Below are 12493 nucleotides of genomic sequence, written 5' to 3' on the forward strand. Positions count from 1 at the left end.
TGTCGCTATTGAATCAGTTTTATGACAATAAAGGGCCAGCGGCAACTCCTGCGTTTAAAGAGGCTGCAACTGTGGTGCGTGAGCATGCTCAGCCGAGAGGACGTGCGTGCTAGAAACGGCAGATTCCACTGATCAGTGCTCCGAGCAGCTCCCCTGGGGCAGCTGGGGAGCGAGGCCCGATCAGACCACGAACTGTGGTGATTTAATGAACCTAAAAGGAGGGAGTTTTGGGGCCGTGACTCTCACTGCTCCAGCCCCTGCCTGGCCTCAGTCCGCCGGTCAGGAGGGGCCGCCGCTTCCCCCGCGGCCCAGGGCGGGCCGGGTCGGGCGCCTCCGAGCCCCGCGCATGCCGGGAGCTGCGGGGCGGGCCCAGCGCGGGAACGGTGGGGCCGGGGCCGTCCGGGGGAATCCCGGCGGCGGTGAAGCGAGGGCGGGGATCCTCCCCGCCGCAGGATCGCTGGGCGGCTCGGAGCAGCCAGCTACGGTGCAGGTGGGCCCAAAAACAGGGAGTCGGTGTGGGGCGGGCGTAGGGCGTTTGAAGGGCCGGGCCGCGTGGATTCGCATCTCTGCGGAGGGAGGGCGGCCGGGTACTGCCGGCTGCTAAGCTGACTTCTGGGACACCGAGGGGGAACGTTGTAACGCTCGAGGCTGCCTCCCCTTCTTCCTGGGCGAGGGAGCTGAACCAGTGCGTCTGCGCGGAAACGGCGCTGGGAAGCGCCGCCTGGGTGTTAGGCCACTTTCCTGTGGGCATGAGCGGTCGTAGCTCCGAGACGACCATTATTTTTAACTGCCAGAAGCTAAGCTCCTTTCCGCAAGTGATTCAGGCTAAACCGCTTCCATACGCTTGAGCCTCTGGTCTTGAGCATGAAGGGCTAACACCTTCCTGTCGATTATCTGAGTAACTCCTAGGGAGATTCCGACTGGAATCCAGAAGACAACTTTTCACAGTGAGAGCAGTTACACACTGGAATAATCTCCCAAGAGAAGGAGTAGGTTCCCCTACTTTGAACAGTTTTAAGACTCAGCTTGACAGGGTGCTGGGCCATCACATTTAAACTATATCATCACCTGGAAAGGTTGGACCAGATAATCCTTGTGTTCCCTTCCAACCAGGCCTGTCAGCCTGATCTCAGTGCCAGGGAAAATTATAGAGCAGATCATATTGGGGGCAATCACTTGCACCTGAAGCATGGCCAAGGGATCAGGTCCAGCCAGCATGGGTTTAGGAGGGGCAGGTCCTGCCTCTCCAACCTGATCTCCTTTTATGATCAGGTGACCCACCTGGTGGATGTGGGAAAGGCTGTTGATGTAGTCTACCTGGACTTCAACAAGGCCTTTGACACCGTTCCCCACAGCAAACTCCTGGCCAAGCTGTCAGCTCTTAGCTTGGACAGCAGCACTCAGTGCTGGGTTAGGAACTGGCTGGAGGGCTGTGCCCAGAGAGTGGTGGTGAATGGTGCCACATCCAGCTGGAGGCCAGTCACTAGTGGTGTCCCCCAGAGATCAGTGCTGGGCCTCATCCCGTTTCATATCTTCACTGATGATCTGGATGAGGGAATAGAATCAGTCATTAGTAAATTTGCAGATGACACCAAGTTGGGAGCAGATGTTGATCTGTTAGAGGGTAGAAGGGCTCTCCAGAAGGACCTTGACTGGCTGGACAGATGAGCAGAATCCAACATGATGTCATTTAACAAGTCCAAGTGCCAGGTGCAGCACTTTGGCCACAACAACTCCATGCAGCACTACAGGCTGGGGTCGGAGTGGCTCGAGAGCTGCCAAACAGAAAGGGACTTGGGGGTGCTGATTGACAGCTGGCTGAACATAAGCCAGCAGTGTGCCCAGGTGGCTAAGAAGGCCAATGGCATCCTGGCCTGTATCAGGAATGGTGTGGCCCACAGCAGCAGGGAAGTAATTGTGCCCCTGTACTCAGCACTGGTTAGGCCAAACCTTGAGTCCTGTGTCCAGTTCTGGGCTCCTCAATTTAAGAAGGACATTGAGACACTTGAAGGTGTCCAGAGAAGGGCAACGAGGCTGAGGGAGAGGCCTCAAGCACAAGCCCTACGAGGAGAGGCTGAGGGAGCTGGGATTGTTTAGCCTGGAGAAGAGGAGGCTCAGGGGAGACCATATTGCTGTCTACAACTCCCTGAAGGGAGCTTGGAGCCAGATGGGCGTTGGTCCCTTCTCCCAGGCACCCAGCACCAGAACAAGAGAACACAGTCTCAAGCTGTACCAGGGAAAGTTTAGGCTGGAGGTGAGGAGAAAGTTCTTCATTGTGAGAGTTGTTAGCCATTGGAATGTGCTGCCCAGGGAGGTGGTGGAGTCACCATCCCTGGAGGTGTTCAAGAGGGGCTTGGATGTGGCACTTGGTGCCATGGTTTAGTAGTCAGGAGGTCTGTGGTGACAGGTTGGACTTGATGATCTTTGAGGTCTTTTCCAACGTTATTGATTCTATGATTCTGTGCTGACAGTGGATCTCATCTGGTAAAACCCTTACAGAAAGTCCCTTGACTAACGTTATTTTTTGAGTATTTGCTTTCTGATGAGCAATGACGAGAGGATGCTGCTAGCTTTGTGCTGTGAATACTGTGAGAACTCCGGTGATCTCTAATGTTGTGCCTTAAGACCAGCAATTTTGTGTCCAGTAGTGCACCTCTCACATTTCTTGTAACAAAAAAAGCTGTAGTTTTTCAGTTTGTAGCCCTGCTCTTCATTGCTCCCAGTGCCTGGTACACCGCACACATGTGTGATTCCTCACGCCCAGTTGTCAAGGTAGCAGACAGAAAAATCCAGTGAGCTTTGGAGAATGATTTAGGGATCCTTTGAAGCAAAAGGTCCTAGAAAAGTACATAGTTGAGAACAAAATTAATCAGGCTAACCAAAAGCAGTGGAAGTTTCTGTTTAAGGTTTGGTTTGTTTATTAAACCAGTTTCTGGAAATTGATGATGCGAAATAGAATGGCAACAACCTTCCAGTTTAAGCTTTATTTGTCTAGTTATTAACTTTTCCCTCCTTTTTCTGATTAAAGGGTAGTAATATTTGGTGATTAATGTGTGGGATTGGAATTGTCTGAGCCACAGTCCTGAGTCATAACAGCCTTTGAATTTTGCCTATGAATTTTGATGCTCAAAAAAGAACGTTAAAGCAGAATTATATAAGATAGCCCTAAATATCAGCTTCTGAACCCCGTGTCATTTACTCAGCTTTTTGATGTGACCCTTTTTCCATGTTTACTGTTTCCCCTGTAAGAGTGTCTTGTCTCTGTTCAGTCAGCTATCAGTTTCTGAGTGCCAAATAGTCAGCAGCACATCTGAGGGGGGAGAAGTACACAGTGGTGTTAGTTCTGAGCGTACGGAGTTGTGGGACTGGCTGATTTCTCAGGAGCAATGATCAACGCTCCCAACATTCCAAGAGCTGTAAGTGGTTTTTACAAAAAGTCCTCTGAAAGTGCCTTCTCCTGAGTCTGCTTCTTTACTTAATGCTTCTGGTTATGACATTCACCTTTCCTTTGGCCTTACAGGAAAAGTGCTCTCATAGGATGGAGTCAGAGCACCTGAAGAGGCTGCGTCAGGCCAACCGGGACCTTCTGCAGAGGCTGAGAATGAAGCAGGAGGAGATCAGGAAAAGACTTCCAAGCAAGCCACGATGTCCAGCATCTCTTCATAACATAGAAACTACTGAAAGATTTGTCCCCTCCTCTACAAGAGGGGTATGTGTTGTGTCTGTGCTGGAAGTGCTGGGGAGCAAATGGAGTGTGTACGATAAGAAGCAGGTCTGCCTATGGAGTGGTGTGGTAAAGGAGATACATGGACGTGGAGGAGCTGGCAGCATGTGGGATATGGAGTCTGTTGGAAAAGTAGCTAGACTTGTTTATTGTTTATCCTGTGGTCTCCAGTATGTTCTTGCAAGGTGTTCAGAGATCAGGTCCTGCCTGAGAAATTTAAGTTTTGTAATCTCAGATAGGGATAAACATTGTAGAACATAATCCTATTGTTTGTTCAAAGCACAAAGGCTGAAAGTACGCAGTTCCACAAATTAGGAAAAGCTGCATTTAGCTGGAAGTGAATCCCTTTCTTCTCCAAACACTTAGTAATGTTTCAATAATGTAAGCATTTGGGGATTTTCTCCACAGGAATTTAAAGGGTAAGCAGACTAGAATGAGAAGTTGACTTTCTCTTGCTGTGTCCTTATGAAAGCTACTTGTAATGCAAATGGTGCCATGTGGTATGAGAGCCTCTGTCCTTACAGGAGGAGAATCAGGTCACTGCTGTGGAGTCTGGAGCTGACCCTGCAGTGCTGGTGTCTGTGGAGCCCGGAACTTCGGCAGCCAGAGCAGCCCTCTGTTCATCTCTTAAACACAGCAGCAATGACAGAAAGCTACAGCAGCAAGTGAACATGCAGGAAGCAGTAGGTTTGAATTCCAGCATTCCTGAGAAAGAAAAGGATGTTACACCAGTTTCTGCAGTCACTGTGTGTGACAGAGAAACCTCTGGAATAGACAGGGATGGCCATGCTCAAAGAAGTCCACAGGAAGAATCCTTCCTCCTGGGACATGAAGAGAACAGCAGTCAGTCTACTCTACTACATGGTTTCCATGAGAAAAAACAGCTTGAAGGTCTTCTGGCCCCATCACTGAGCAGAACACAAAGTGAAGAGACTAGCAAGCAAGATGTGGTCATTGGAGAGCCCATAATCCATAAATCAATCTTGATGTCCTCTCAGTCCAAAAAGTTGAAGGTAAATTGTGAAACCAGTGCCCTTCTGATTTGTGTAAATCAATAGAAGGATGGGGAGAAAGGGTCAGGAGAACATTATTTGCCTTGTTCCCACTACCTAAACTGGAAGGTGAGGTCAAAGCTCTTCCTTAGCCCAGAAAGCTGCAACACTTCACTGTAAGACTCCCTGTCATTTCCATACATGATGCCTCTGCTCAGGGAGAAGACCCTGGTGAGTGCTGCTGCTGCCAGCTTCTTTCTTTACATGAAAGGCAGGCTGTTGCCATGCTCTGCCTCCAAGATAGCATGGGTGGTCTGACGTTTGGGGATGTGTGATGCAGGGAAGACAGCATTTTGTTTTGGGCCTTGAAAAATACTGCCTTAGTCTGGACCAGTCCCCTGCCTCCTTTTCCTGTTTTATGAATTTAGAAGATGAAGGGCTGGTGGGCAAATTACTGTAGAGGCGTGGGTAGAATGCAGCCTCAAGCTAAGCCATAGCTGTTGTGTTTGAATTGCTGCTAGTTCTCTCCTAAGCTGTACCTTTGAACATGCTGCTAGATGTATAGGGAGTCTTCATGAATTGTTTTCTTCCCAGAAGGAAGCTGGCCATGTGACTTTTCAGTCTGACCATGAGGAATATACCATACCTGCAAGCAGCTGGTGTGCAAGGCCTTTCCTGGGCTATGACTGGATTGCAGGTGAATCCTAAACCTGATGTAAGGCTCTCAGCGTGCTGTGGCAGTGAGGAGTTAAAACCCAGTTTACAATCCCTTTAAGTTGAAGTGGGACAGAACTGCAGACCTGGAACCCACCCAGCAGGCTTTGGTAGAGGAGCTGCTGGAAATCCAGGCAGCAAGTGGCAAAGCTGAGTGGTGTCAGAAGGAATCAAAATTAATGCAATAAGGAACCCAAACCACTTATTAAATCTCTGGCTTGACGCGATGGCTCTTTTCATTAGCCATTGTGGTGCTTCAGACTTTTGGTTGTTTTGGCTGTTTGAAGTGAGGCTTGCTTTGGTGCTTTCCCAAATGTGGTATATCCTTGAACTTGGCTCTTACCTTGGTGTTCTCAGGGCTCCTAGATACAAACTCTTCAGTAGCAGAAAAATCTGATCAATACTATGCTGAGCTGCAGGAGTTCCGACAGGCCAACAAAGACATGTGTATTCATGAGCAGCACACAGAGTAAGTGGGCATGGGAAAGGGCTGAAGTAGCATGTATTCTAGAGTAATGAGAAATATGGCCTGTTTGGAGAGAGGAATTGTAAGGGTGGCTTTGCAGGACTTTATTTGCCTCCTAGTCAGAAATGTATGCTGGAAAAAGCTGGGGCTGTTCAGAGGGCCTGCACCCCATCACTAACTGATCTGTTTGCATGTTTCTTTAGGCCCAAGGCTCTGTATGACTTAATTCCTGAGCAAGGACCAGATTTGATAACCAGTTCCCATAAGTGTAAGATCACATTTTTTTCTATCCCAGTTCTGTGCATAAACTGAGCAGTCTTTGCCTGTTGTTTTGAGAGGGTCCCACATCATGGAAGACACAGGAGAAGGAGTTATTTTTGGCTGCAGCTCCTAAATCAGATTCAGCTTCCTGCTCCAAAGACATTTGAGCCTTCCAGGGATCCTCTTTCAATCAGTGTCATCTTATTTTGTCAGGGTTTCTTGTGATTGGGTAATGTTCTCTTTTTAAGTTGAGGAGGCTGAAGTTTTGGTTTTGCTTTTTAGGAACTTGGTTTGGGACAGGAAACAAAAGATATTTCAGGAAAAGCAGCTCTTTCTGTGGAATGCATGTGTGTCACTGTGGTAGAACACAGCTTTGTTGACTGGGCTGAACCTTCTGACAAACTGGAAATCCCATGGTGGGTTGTTACTGTCTGGCAGGTGTTTACTGTTACCGATTAAACCAGCGCCTCTTCACTGTCCCTGTGGATTTGGAATCTGCCTGCCCCATCTGTAAGATCCCACGTGCTCAGCAGCCCCCGGGGACACTGGAAGAGCCAGCCTATGTCAGGTGGATAAGAATTATTGCTTTGGAATATGCAGAACTCAAGGAACAGTAGGGAAGAAAAAGCTGATAATGTGAGAGAGAAAACAGGGTCCAAATAGCTCTGCAGAAGGTGGCAGTTCTCAAGGGAGAGATACTTCTTGTTTAAAAACTTCCTACTTGTCTTCTCCATAAGCAGAAACAGTTTTAAGTCAGTGAGAAATGCATGCTTTATCTGACTTTGGTCCAGAAGCTGAATGTACATGGTAAGTGTCTCATGTCAGATCTGATCCAGATCTGTTTGACTTGGTTCACTTTGGAATTATACTCTTGGATTCTGAGTGGGGAAGGTGTGCAAATTTCCTCTGCCTCATCGAAGGTGAAGACAATGATTTCCCTTCTGTGATTGCAGGGTCAGCATTCCCAGGGCTACCCTTAAGCCTGCCTACAAATACAAGGCCCATCGCAGGAAGAGCTTTGAGCCAGCAGACAATCTAGCATTACCTTCGGTAAGTTGTTGTCTCCTGGCAGGTACTGATGGCACAGCCCAGGCTGGGCATTGTTTCACAGCAGAAGGGAAGAGAATCTGTGACTCATTCTCCTGGCAGGGTTTCCACTAAAATTTCTGATCTGCATTACCAAGATAATAAGTGAAACTGTTGATGTGGGCTTCTGAGTTCATACCTTCATGTAACTGGCACAAAGTATATGATACATCTCCAGATGCTTTACACTAAGAGAAGGAAAGTGCCATATGGAGCTGGGTACTTTGGGGCATGATTCAGCTGACTTATTTCGGGCATTGACCTTTGAACACAATAAAGCATACCTAAGAGTGCCAGTGATGCCTTCCACTCCATGAAGGAGTCTGAAAGGTAAGCTGCTGAGAGGTATTCACGGAATACAGGGGACAGGCAAAACCAAGAGTGGAAAGGGGGGATTTAAAATTGGTTTTGTACAGCTGGTCCTGTATCCCAGACAATGCTACAGGCTGTATTACTAATCCAATCGAGCCCTGGCCTAGGGATTTCCAAGGAAGAAGTGGGAAGAAGCCTGGTTTTGAGGTTTAGGGTACTGGATGAACCAGCTGAGACAGGTTCAGAGAGGTCAGGTACTTGAGTTCACAAAGCAGCAGGTTGGTTTAGAAAAGTGGAAGAGAGGATAGCTGTGCAGTTTTGCTTCATTAGAGAAGTCATATCAGTGTCCTCAAAAATTAATTACCTGCTAAAACATCCCTGTGCAGAAGTGATTTGGAACTAACAGGCCCCAATAGATCAAAAAGGGCTCCAAGGCAACATTCCTATCTCTTTTCACAGCATTGCCTGGCTGGCTGGGAAAATACCATCCCTTCCAGCACCCCCATGCACAGCAATTTGGATCTGCGAGCTTCACTGGAAGAGAAGCCCTCTCACTATCCTCCTCAGGTAAGAATAGCCCTGAGAGGGTCCTTGGAGATGCTGGGAACTGCACAGATGGGGTTTACAATCCTGTCTCTCTAAAGAACATCATAATCACGGATGGCTGAGCAAACCCTAATTCCTGGAAGATTATTTGCTCATCTCCCCAGGCAAACATTTCTCTCCTGCTGCTGTGTAAACTAGCATGCACACACACAACAAGCAAATGTAACTGGCTGACAGGCAAAAGCCTGTCCAGCTTACAAGTCTTCATCAAAATGGAAAAAGTCACTTTGGCATTCTTTGATTAACAGCCTCTTCATTTGTATTCCAGAACTCAGTGTCCTGAGTGTTAGGAAGAACCAGAACTGACCAGCTTTGAGCCTGATCCACCTGACATGCTTCACGTCTCACAGTGCTTCTCAGCAGAGGGAGCAAAACAAACTTGGACACTACAGAGTAGCTCCAAATTTAAGTGTGACTACCTCTCCTGTGAGCCGCTGACTTCCATCACCCTGGGGAAGGGCACACGGGGTGCAGACAGCTCTGGATAGAAATAAACCTTTGCACAGATTGTTCCTGGTGTTCATAGCACTGTGTCCATGAGCAACCAACACGTGTATTGGAGAATTTGTACATTCAGCTGGCTTTTCACTTTTCTTTTTCAGTTTTTGCAGCTACTTCTAAGCAGATGCATGAGCTGGATATGGCTGGATAGAGAGATGTGTACAGCATGACCAACTAGTACCATTACTAGCAGGGCAGCCACAGCAACAGAGTTCATCTGCCACCTCAAGTAAATAAATCAGAAGTGTAATGTAAACTCTGGATGCCAGGGTGAGGAATTGACCCATGAATAGCCTGGTTCAGTGGAATTCATACAAACATGTTAATTTCCAAATGAACATGATTCACTAGTGCCTTAAACTTAGGAGCAGATGTTAGTCAGTTAGGAGCAGATGTTAGTCAGTTAGGAGCAGATGTTAGTCAGTTAGAGGGTAGAAAGGCTCTGCAGAGGGACCTCGACCGACTGGACAGATGGGCAGAGTCCAGTGGGATGGCATTCAACAAGTCCAAGTGCCGAGTGCTGCACTTTGGCTACGGCAACCCCATGCAGAGCTACAGGCTGGGGTCGGAGTGGCTGAGAGCTGCCAAACAGAGAGGGACCTGGGGGTGCTGATTGACAGCCACCTGAATATGAGCCAGCAGTGTGCCCAGGTGGCCAAGAGGGCCAATGGCATCCTGGCCTGCATTAGGAATAGTGTGGCCAGCAGGAGCATGGAAGTCATTGTGCCCCTGTACTCTGCATTGCTTAGGCCACACCTTGAGTACTGTGTCCAGTTCTGGGCCCCTCAGTTTAAGAAGGACATTGAAACACTTGAAGGTGTCCAGAGAAGGCAACAAGGCTGGGGAGAGGCCTTGAACACAAGCCCTATGAGGAGAGGCTGAGGGAGCTGGGGTTGTTTAGCCTGGAGAAGAGGAGGCTCAGGGGTGACCTCATTGCCCTCTACAACTACCTGAGGGGTGGTTGTGGCCAGGAAGGGGTTGGTCTCTTCTCCCAGGCAACCAGCACCAGAACAAGGGGACACAGTCTCAAGCTGCACCAGGGGAGGTTTAGACTCGAGGTGAGGAGGAAGTTCTTCACCGAGCGAGTCATTCATCATTGGAACGGGTTGCCCAGGGAGGTGGTGGAGTCACCGTCCCTGGAGGTGTTGAAGAGGAGATTGGACGTGGCACTTGGTGCCATGGTCTAGTCATGGGGTCTGTGTTGATAGGTTGGACTCGATGATCCTTGAGGTCCTTTCCAACCTAAATTATACTGTGATACTGTGAAACTTGAGTTACTCAGTGACTTAGTTAAAACAAAACCAATCTGGCTTCTTTTTGGTGCCCTGGCTGTCACTACAAGGTGCATTACATCAGAGCAATTATGAATGCGAAAATGCATTGTAAATGAGACTTTATTCATCACAAAGCTAGGTAATGCCTTAAAATGTTTGCAGATTATGGTTGCCTTTGCTTTTCCAAGTTTTTTTGGGAAGAAACCAAAAAACATTTTGGAAATTTTAAATGGTACCAAGCCAAAATATAGGATGTGTGTGATATCTTTGAACTTCACAGGCTGATCTTACTTCCCTTGTTTAACAACAGTGAAGCCGATGCTTTGTTCTGCCTTGTGTAAGCCTGAAACGGAGATTCCTGCCTCAAATTTATGCCTGGGAGTTAACTTGACGGAAGGAATTTGGTTTACACCAGTGATATTTTCAGCTTCTCGGCATTCACTCTTATTTGTTTTTATTAAATCAAATGTTTGAATAGACTTCTTTAAGCAGGGAAAGGAATATTGCAAGTTTGTGAAATGTCTGTTCTGAGTAGTGCCCAGTTCACCATGTAGTTGACAATGCAAAGATTTTTCTGCTGGCCAAATTTGGCTTCTCTTTCCATTCCTAATTATTAAAGATTTTGCAGTTGGAGCTTGGGTAATGCTGATACATGATCCCAAATCCAATCTAGAACCCTTTGTTTCTAGCTGCTCTGTGGAAGACAGGTAGTCTGGAAGTGAGTAAATTTGTATGGTTTTAATTGGGACATTTGCCCATGGATGTGCACCCTACTAAGAAGGTGAATCACAAATGGCCACACTTCTGATCAAAGGTCACTTCACGGTAGTTACCAAAAAGATGGTTGCTCCTATTCATGTACCCTGCAGCTGAGGTCAACATGTGTACCCCTTTCATTTGTTTCCTCACAATCACTCTGCTGAGGTCTGTAAAGCTGTGTGCCAAGCAGCGTGGCTGCTGTGTTCAAGATAGCAAAATTGCAGATCCTAATTAGTTTAATTTGAACAGCAGTAATGCAAGGAGTAACAGCAAAAAAAGGTCATTTCTGGAAAATAAGGTCATGCTTTATGAGAAACAGATTTTGGTTTATTTTTGGTACTGAATACAAGATGAAATTCCAAGGCAGAAGATGCAAAAGAAGCTTTATCCCAGCCTAGAGTAACAGGCCTGCTCTAGGTGCCTTTGGACCATGTGCTGTGAGTAATTTGGGTGTGGACAGGTGAATGAGTTACAGCATAGTAACAAGGTTTTTGCACAGTGCCTTTGTAAAGCATAATCTGGGATGGTCACTCTCCCACATGAGAGGGTGTGTTGAGGCATCACCCCGGGGTACCTTATAAAGCAATACATTGTTCAGTGGCTGAAAAATTGTGTTGCAGCCAGGCTTAAAGCAGCTTCTGCGTTTGAACTGTGGACTTTGCAGCAGCCTGAACTGTGGTGGAGCCAGTGCTGGAATCTGCACTTCCAGGGGAGGACAGAGGATGGGGGTGGAGTGCATGGGATGTCAGGATTGTGGGTTAGGAAAACTGGAACGTTTAGAGACCATCTCGAGATCAGGTGTTTCTTGTTGTCAGGATGTTGTAAGGATGAAGACCAAGAGCCTTGAATGAATGTGGTGCTGATTTACTCATTCTCTTTAGTTATCAGCATATCAAAGAATGACTGGCTCCTGAACTCTCAGGTGAAACATCTGCATGAGCTTGGGTTTTGAATCATTTACAGACTGATTTTTGGCAATTTCACCTCTTTGCAACTTGAATTCTTAAAGCCCAGAAGAATTTGCTTTCAGAGTGTATAAAATGAGAAAATGCAAGAGAAATTCTGCCCCTTCTCTTCAGAGTTCAAGACCTCAATTTCATCAGTTTCCTAGTTATGGCAAACCAAACATGAGGTTTTCTGCTTCAGCTGGTGTATTCATTCCTCTGGTTTCTGCAGAGCAAAACCATGTTGCTAGGCAGAGGAAAATAAGACCCTAAATGTCAATTGAAATGTTCAGCTGTAATCATAGAAAAAAAAAGTTTTGCAGTCTTTGAACAAACTGTTTCCTGGAAATCTTCCTATTTCTTCCCTTCACAAAGATTATTTAATATTTCCCAACTGTCTTTTGTTTGTGTCAGCAAAGAGAAGCTCATTTTGCTTCTTGTTAGTAGATAAGCTTTAGAAATTTCAGCTTTGAAATGAGGAAAACCAGAGTACCCAGAAAGGACCTGAGTTACCCAAAAATGTCTGTGACAGTGCTGGGAGCTAATGACTTCCATGTATTTAAACCACATGGCCACTCTTGCCCAAATGTCTTTGTTTTGGGTTTGGATTAAAATACAGAGAATTTGAACTCTTGGTCCCTTTTCAATTTCCTTGTTTTACTTCCCTAGCATATACACCAAGCATATTTCAGTTGCAATGATATAGCATCATCAGTTGTGTATCAGTGAACTAATGTGAAATATTTGCACAAAGGGATGTTACAAGGAAAACTCAGGTATGTCTCATTATTCTTTTGAATTTAGTAAGATTGTTTGCCTTTTCAGTAACAGATCCAGAGTTACTCTGAATTCAC

At 46.7% G+C, this 12493-nt stretch overlaps 1 protein-coding gene across 4 annotated transcripts; it reads left to right on the plus strand.

Annotated features, from left to right (window-relative positions):
* Positions 1 to 122: 122 nt before the first annotated feature.
* MIIP (migration and invasion inhibitory protein) lies at positions 123 to 8668 on the plus strand. Of its 4 annotated transcripts, none has more exons than XM_068158457.1 (11): positions 123 to 490; positions 3250 to 3416; positions 3521 to 3709; positions 4249 to 4737; positions 5311 to 5413; positions 5788 to 5899; positions 6100 to 6164; positions 6596 to 6725; positions 7111 to 7207; positions 8015 to 8122; positions 8430 to 8668. In XM_068158457.1, the coding sequence occupies exons 2-11, from the start codon at positions 3387 to 3389 to the stop codon at positions 8442 to 8444; spliced, it is 1338 nt and encodes a 445-aa protein (XP_068014558.1). In that variant the 5' UTR covers positions 123 to 490; positions 3250 to 3386; the 3' UTR covers positions 8445 to 8668. The 4 variants fall into 4 exon arrangements, with proteins under 4 accessions (XP_068014558.1, XP_068014557.1, XP_068014559.1 ...); XM_068158456.1 differs by having other exon boundaries at positions 3270 to 3416; XM_068158458.1 differs by having other exon boundaries at positions 3274 to 3416.
* The last annotated feature ends 3825 nt before the right edge of the window (positions 8669 to 12493 follow it).

Source organism: Melanerpes formicivorus, unplaced genomic scaffold, assembly GCF_026170545.1.
Source record: "Melanerpes formicivorus ecotype bairdi unplaced genomic scaffold, bMelFor1.0.p_v2 SCAF_39, whole genome shotgun sequence".
Classification (NCBI taxonomy): domain Eukaryota; kingdom Metazoa; phylum Chordata; class Aves; order Piciformes; family Picidae; genus Melanerpes; species Melanerpes formicivorus.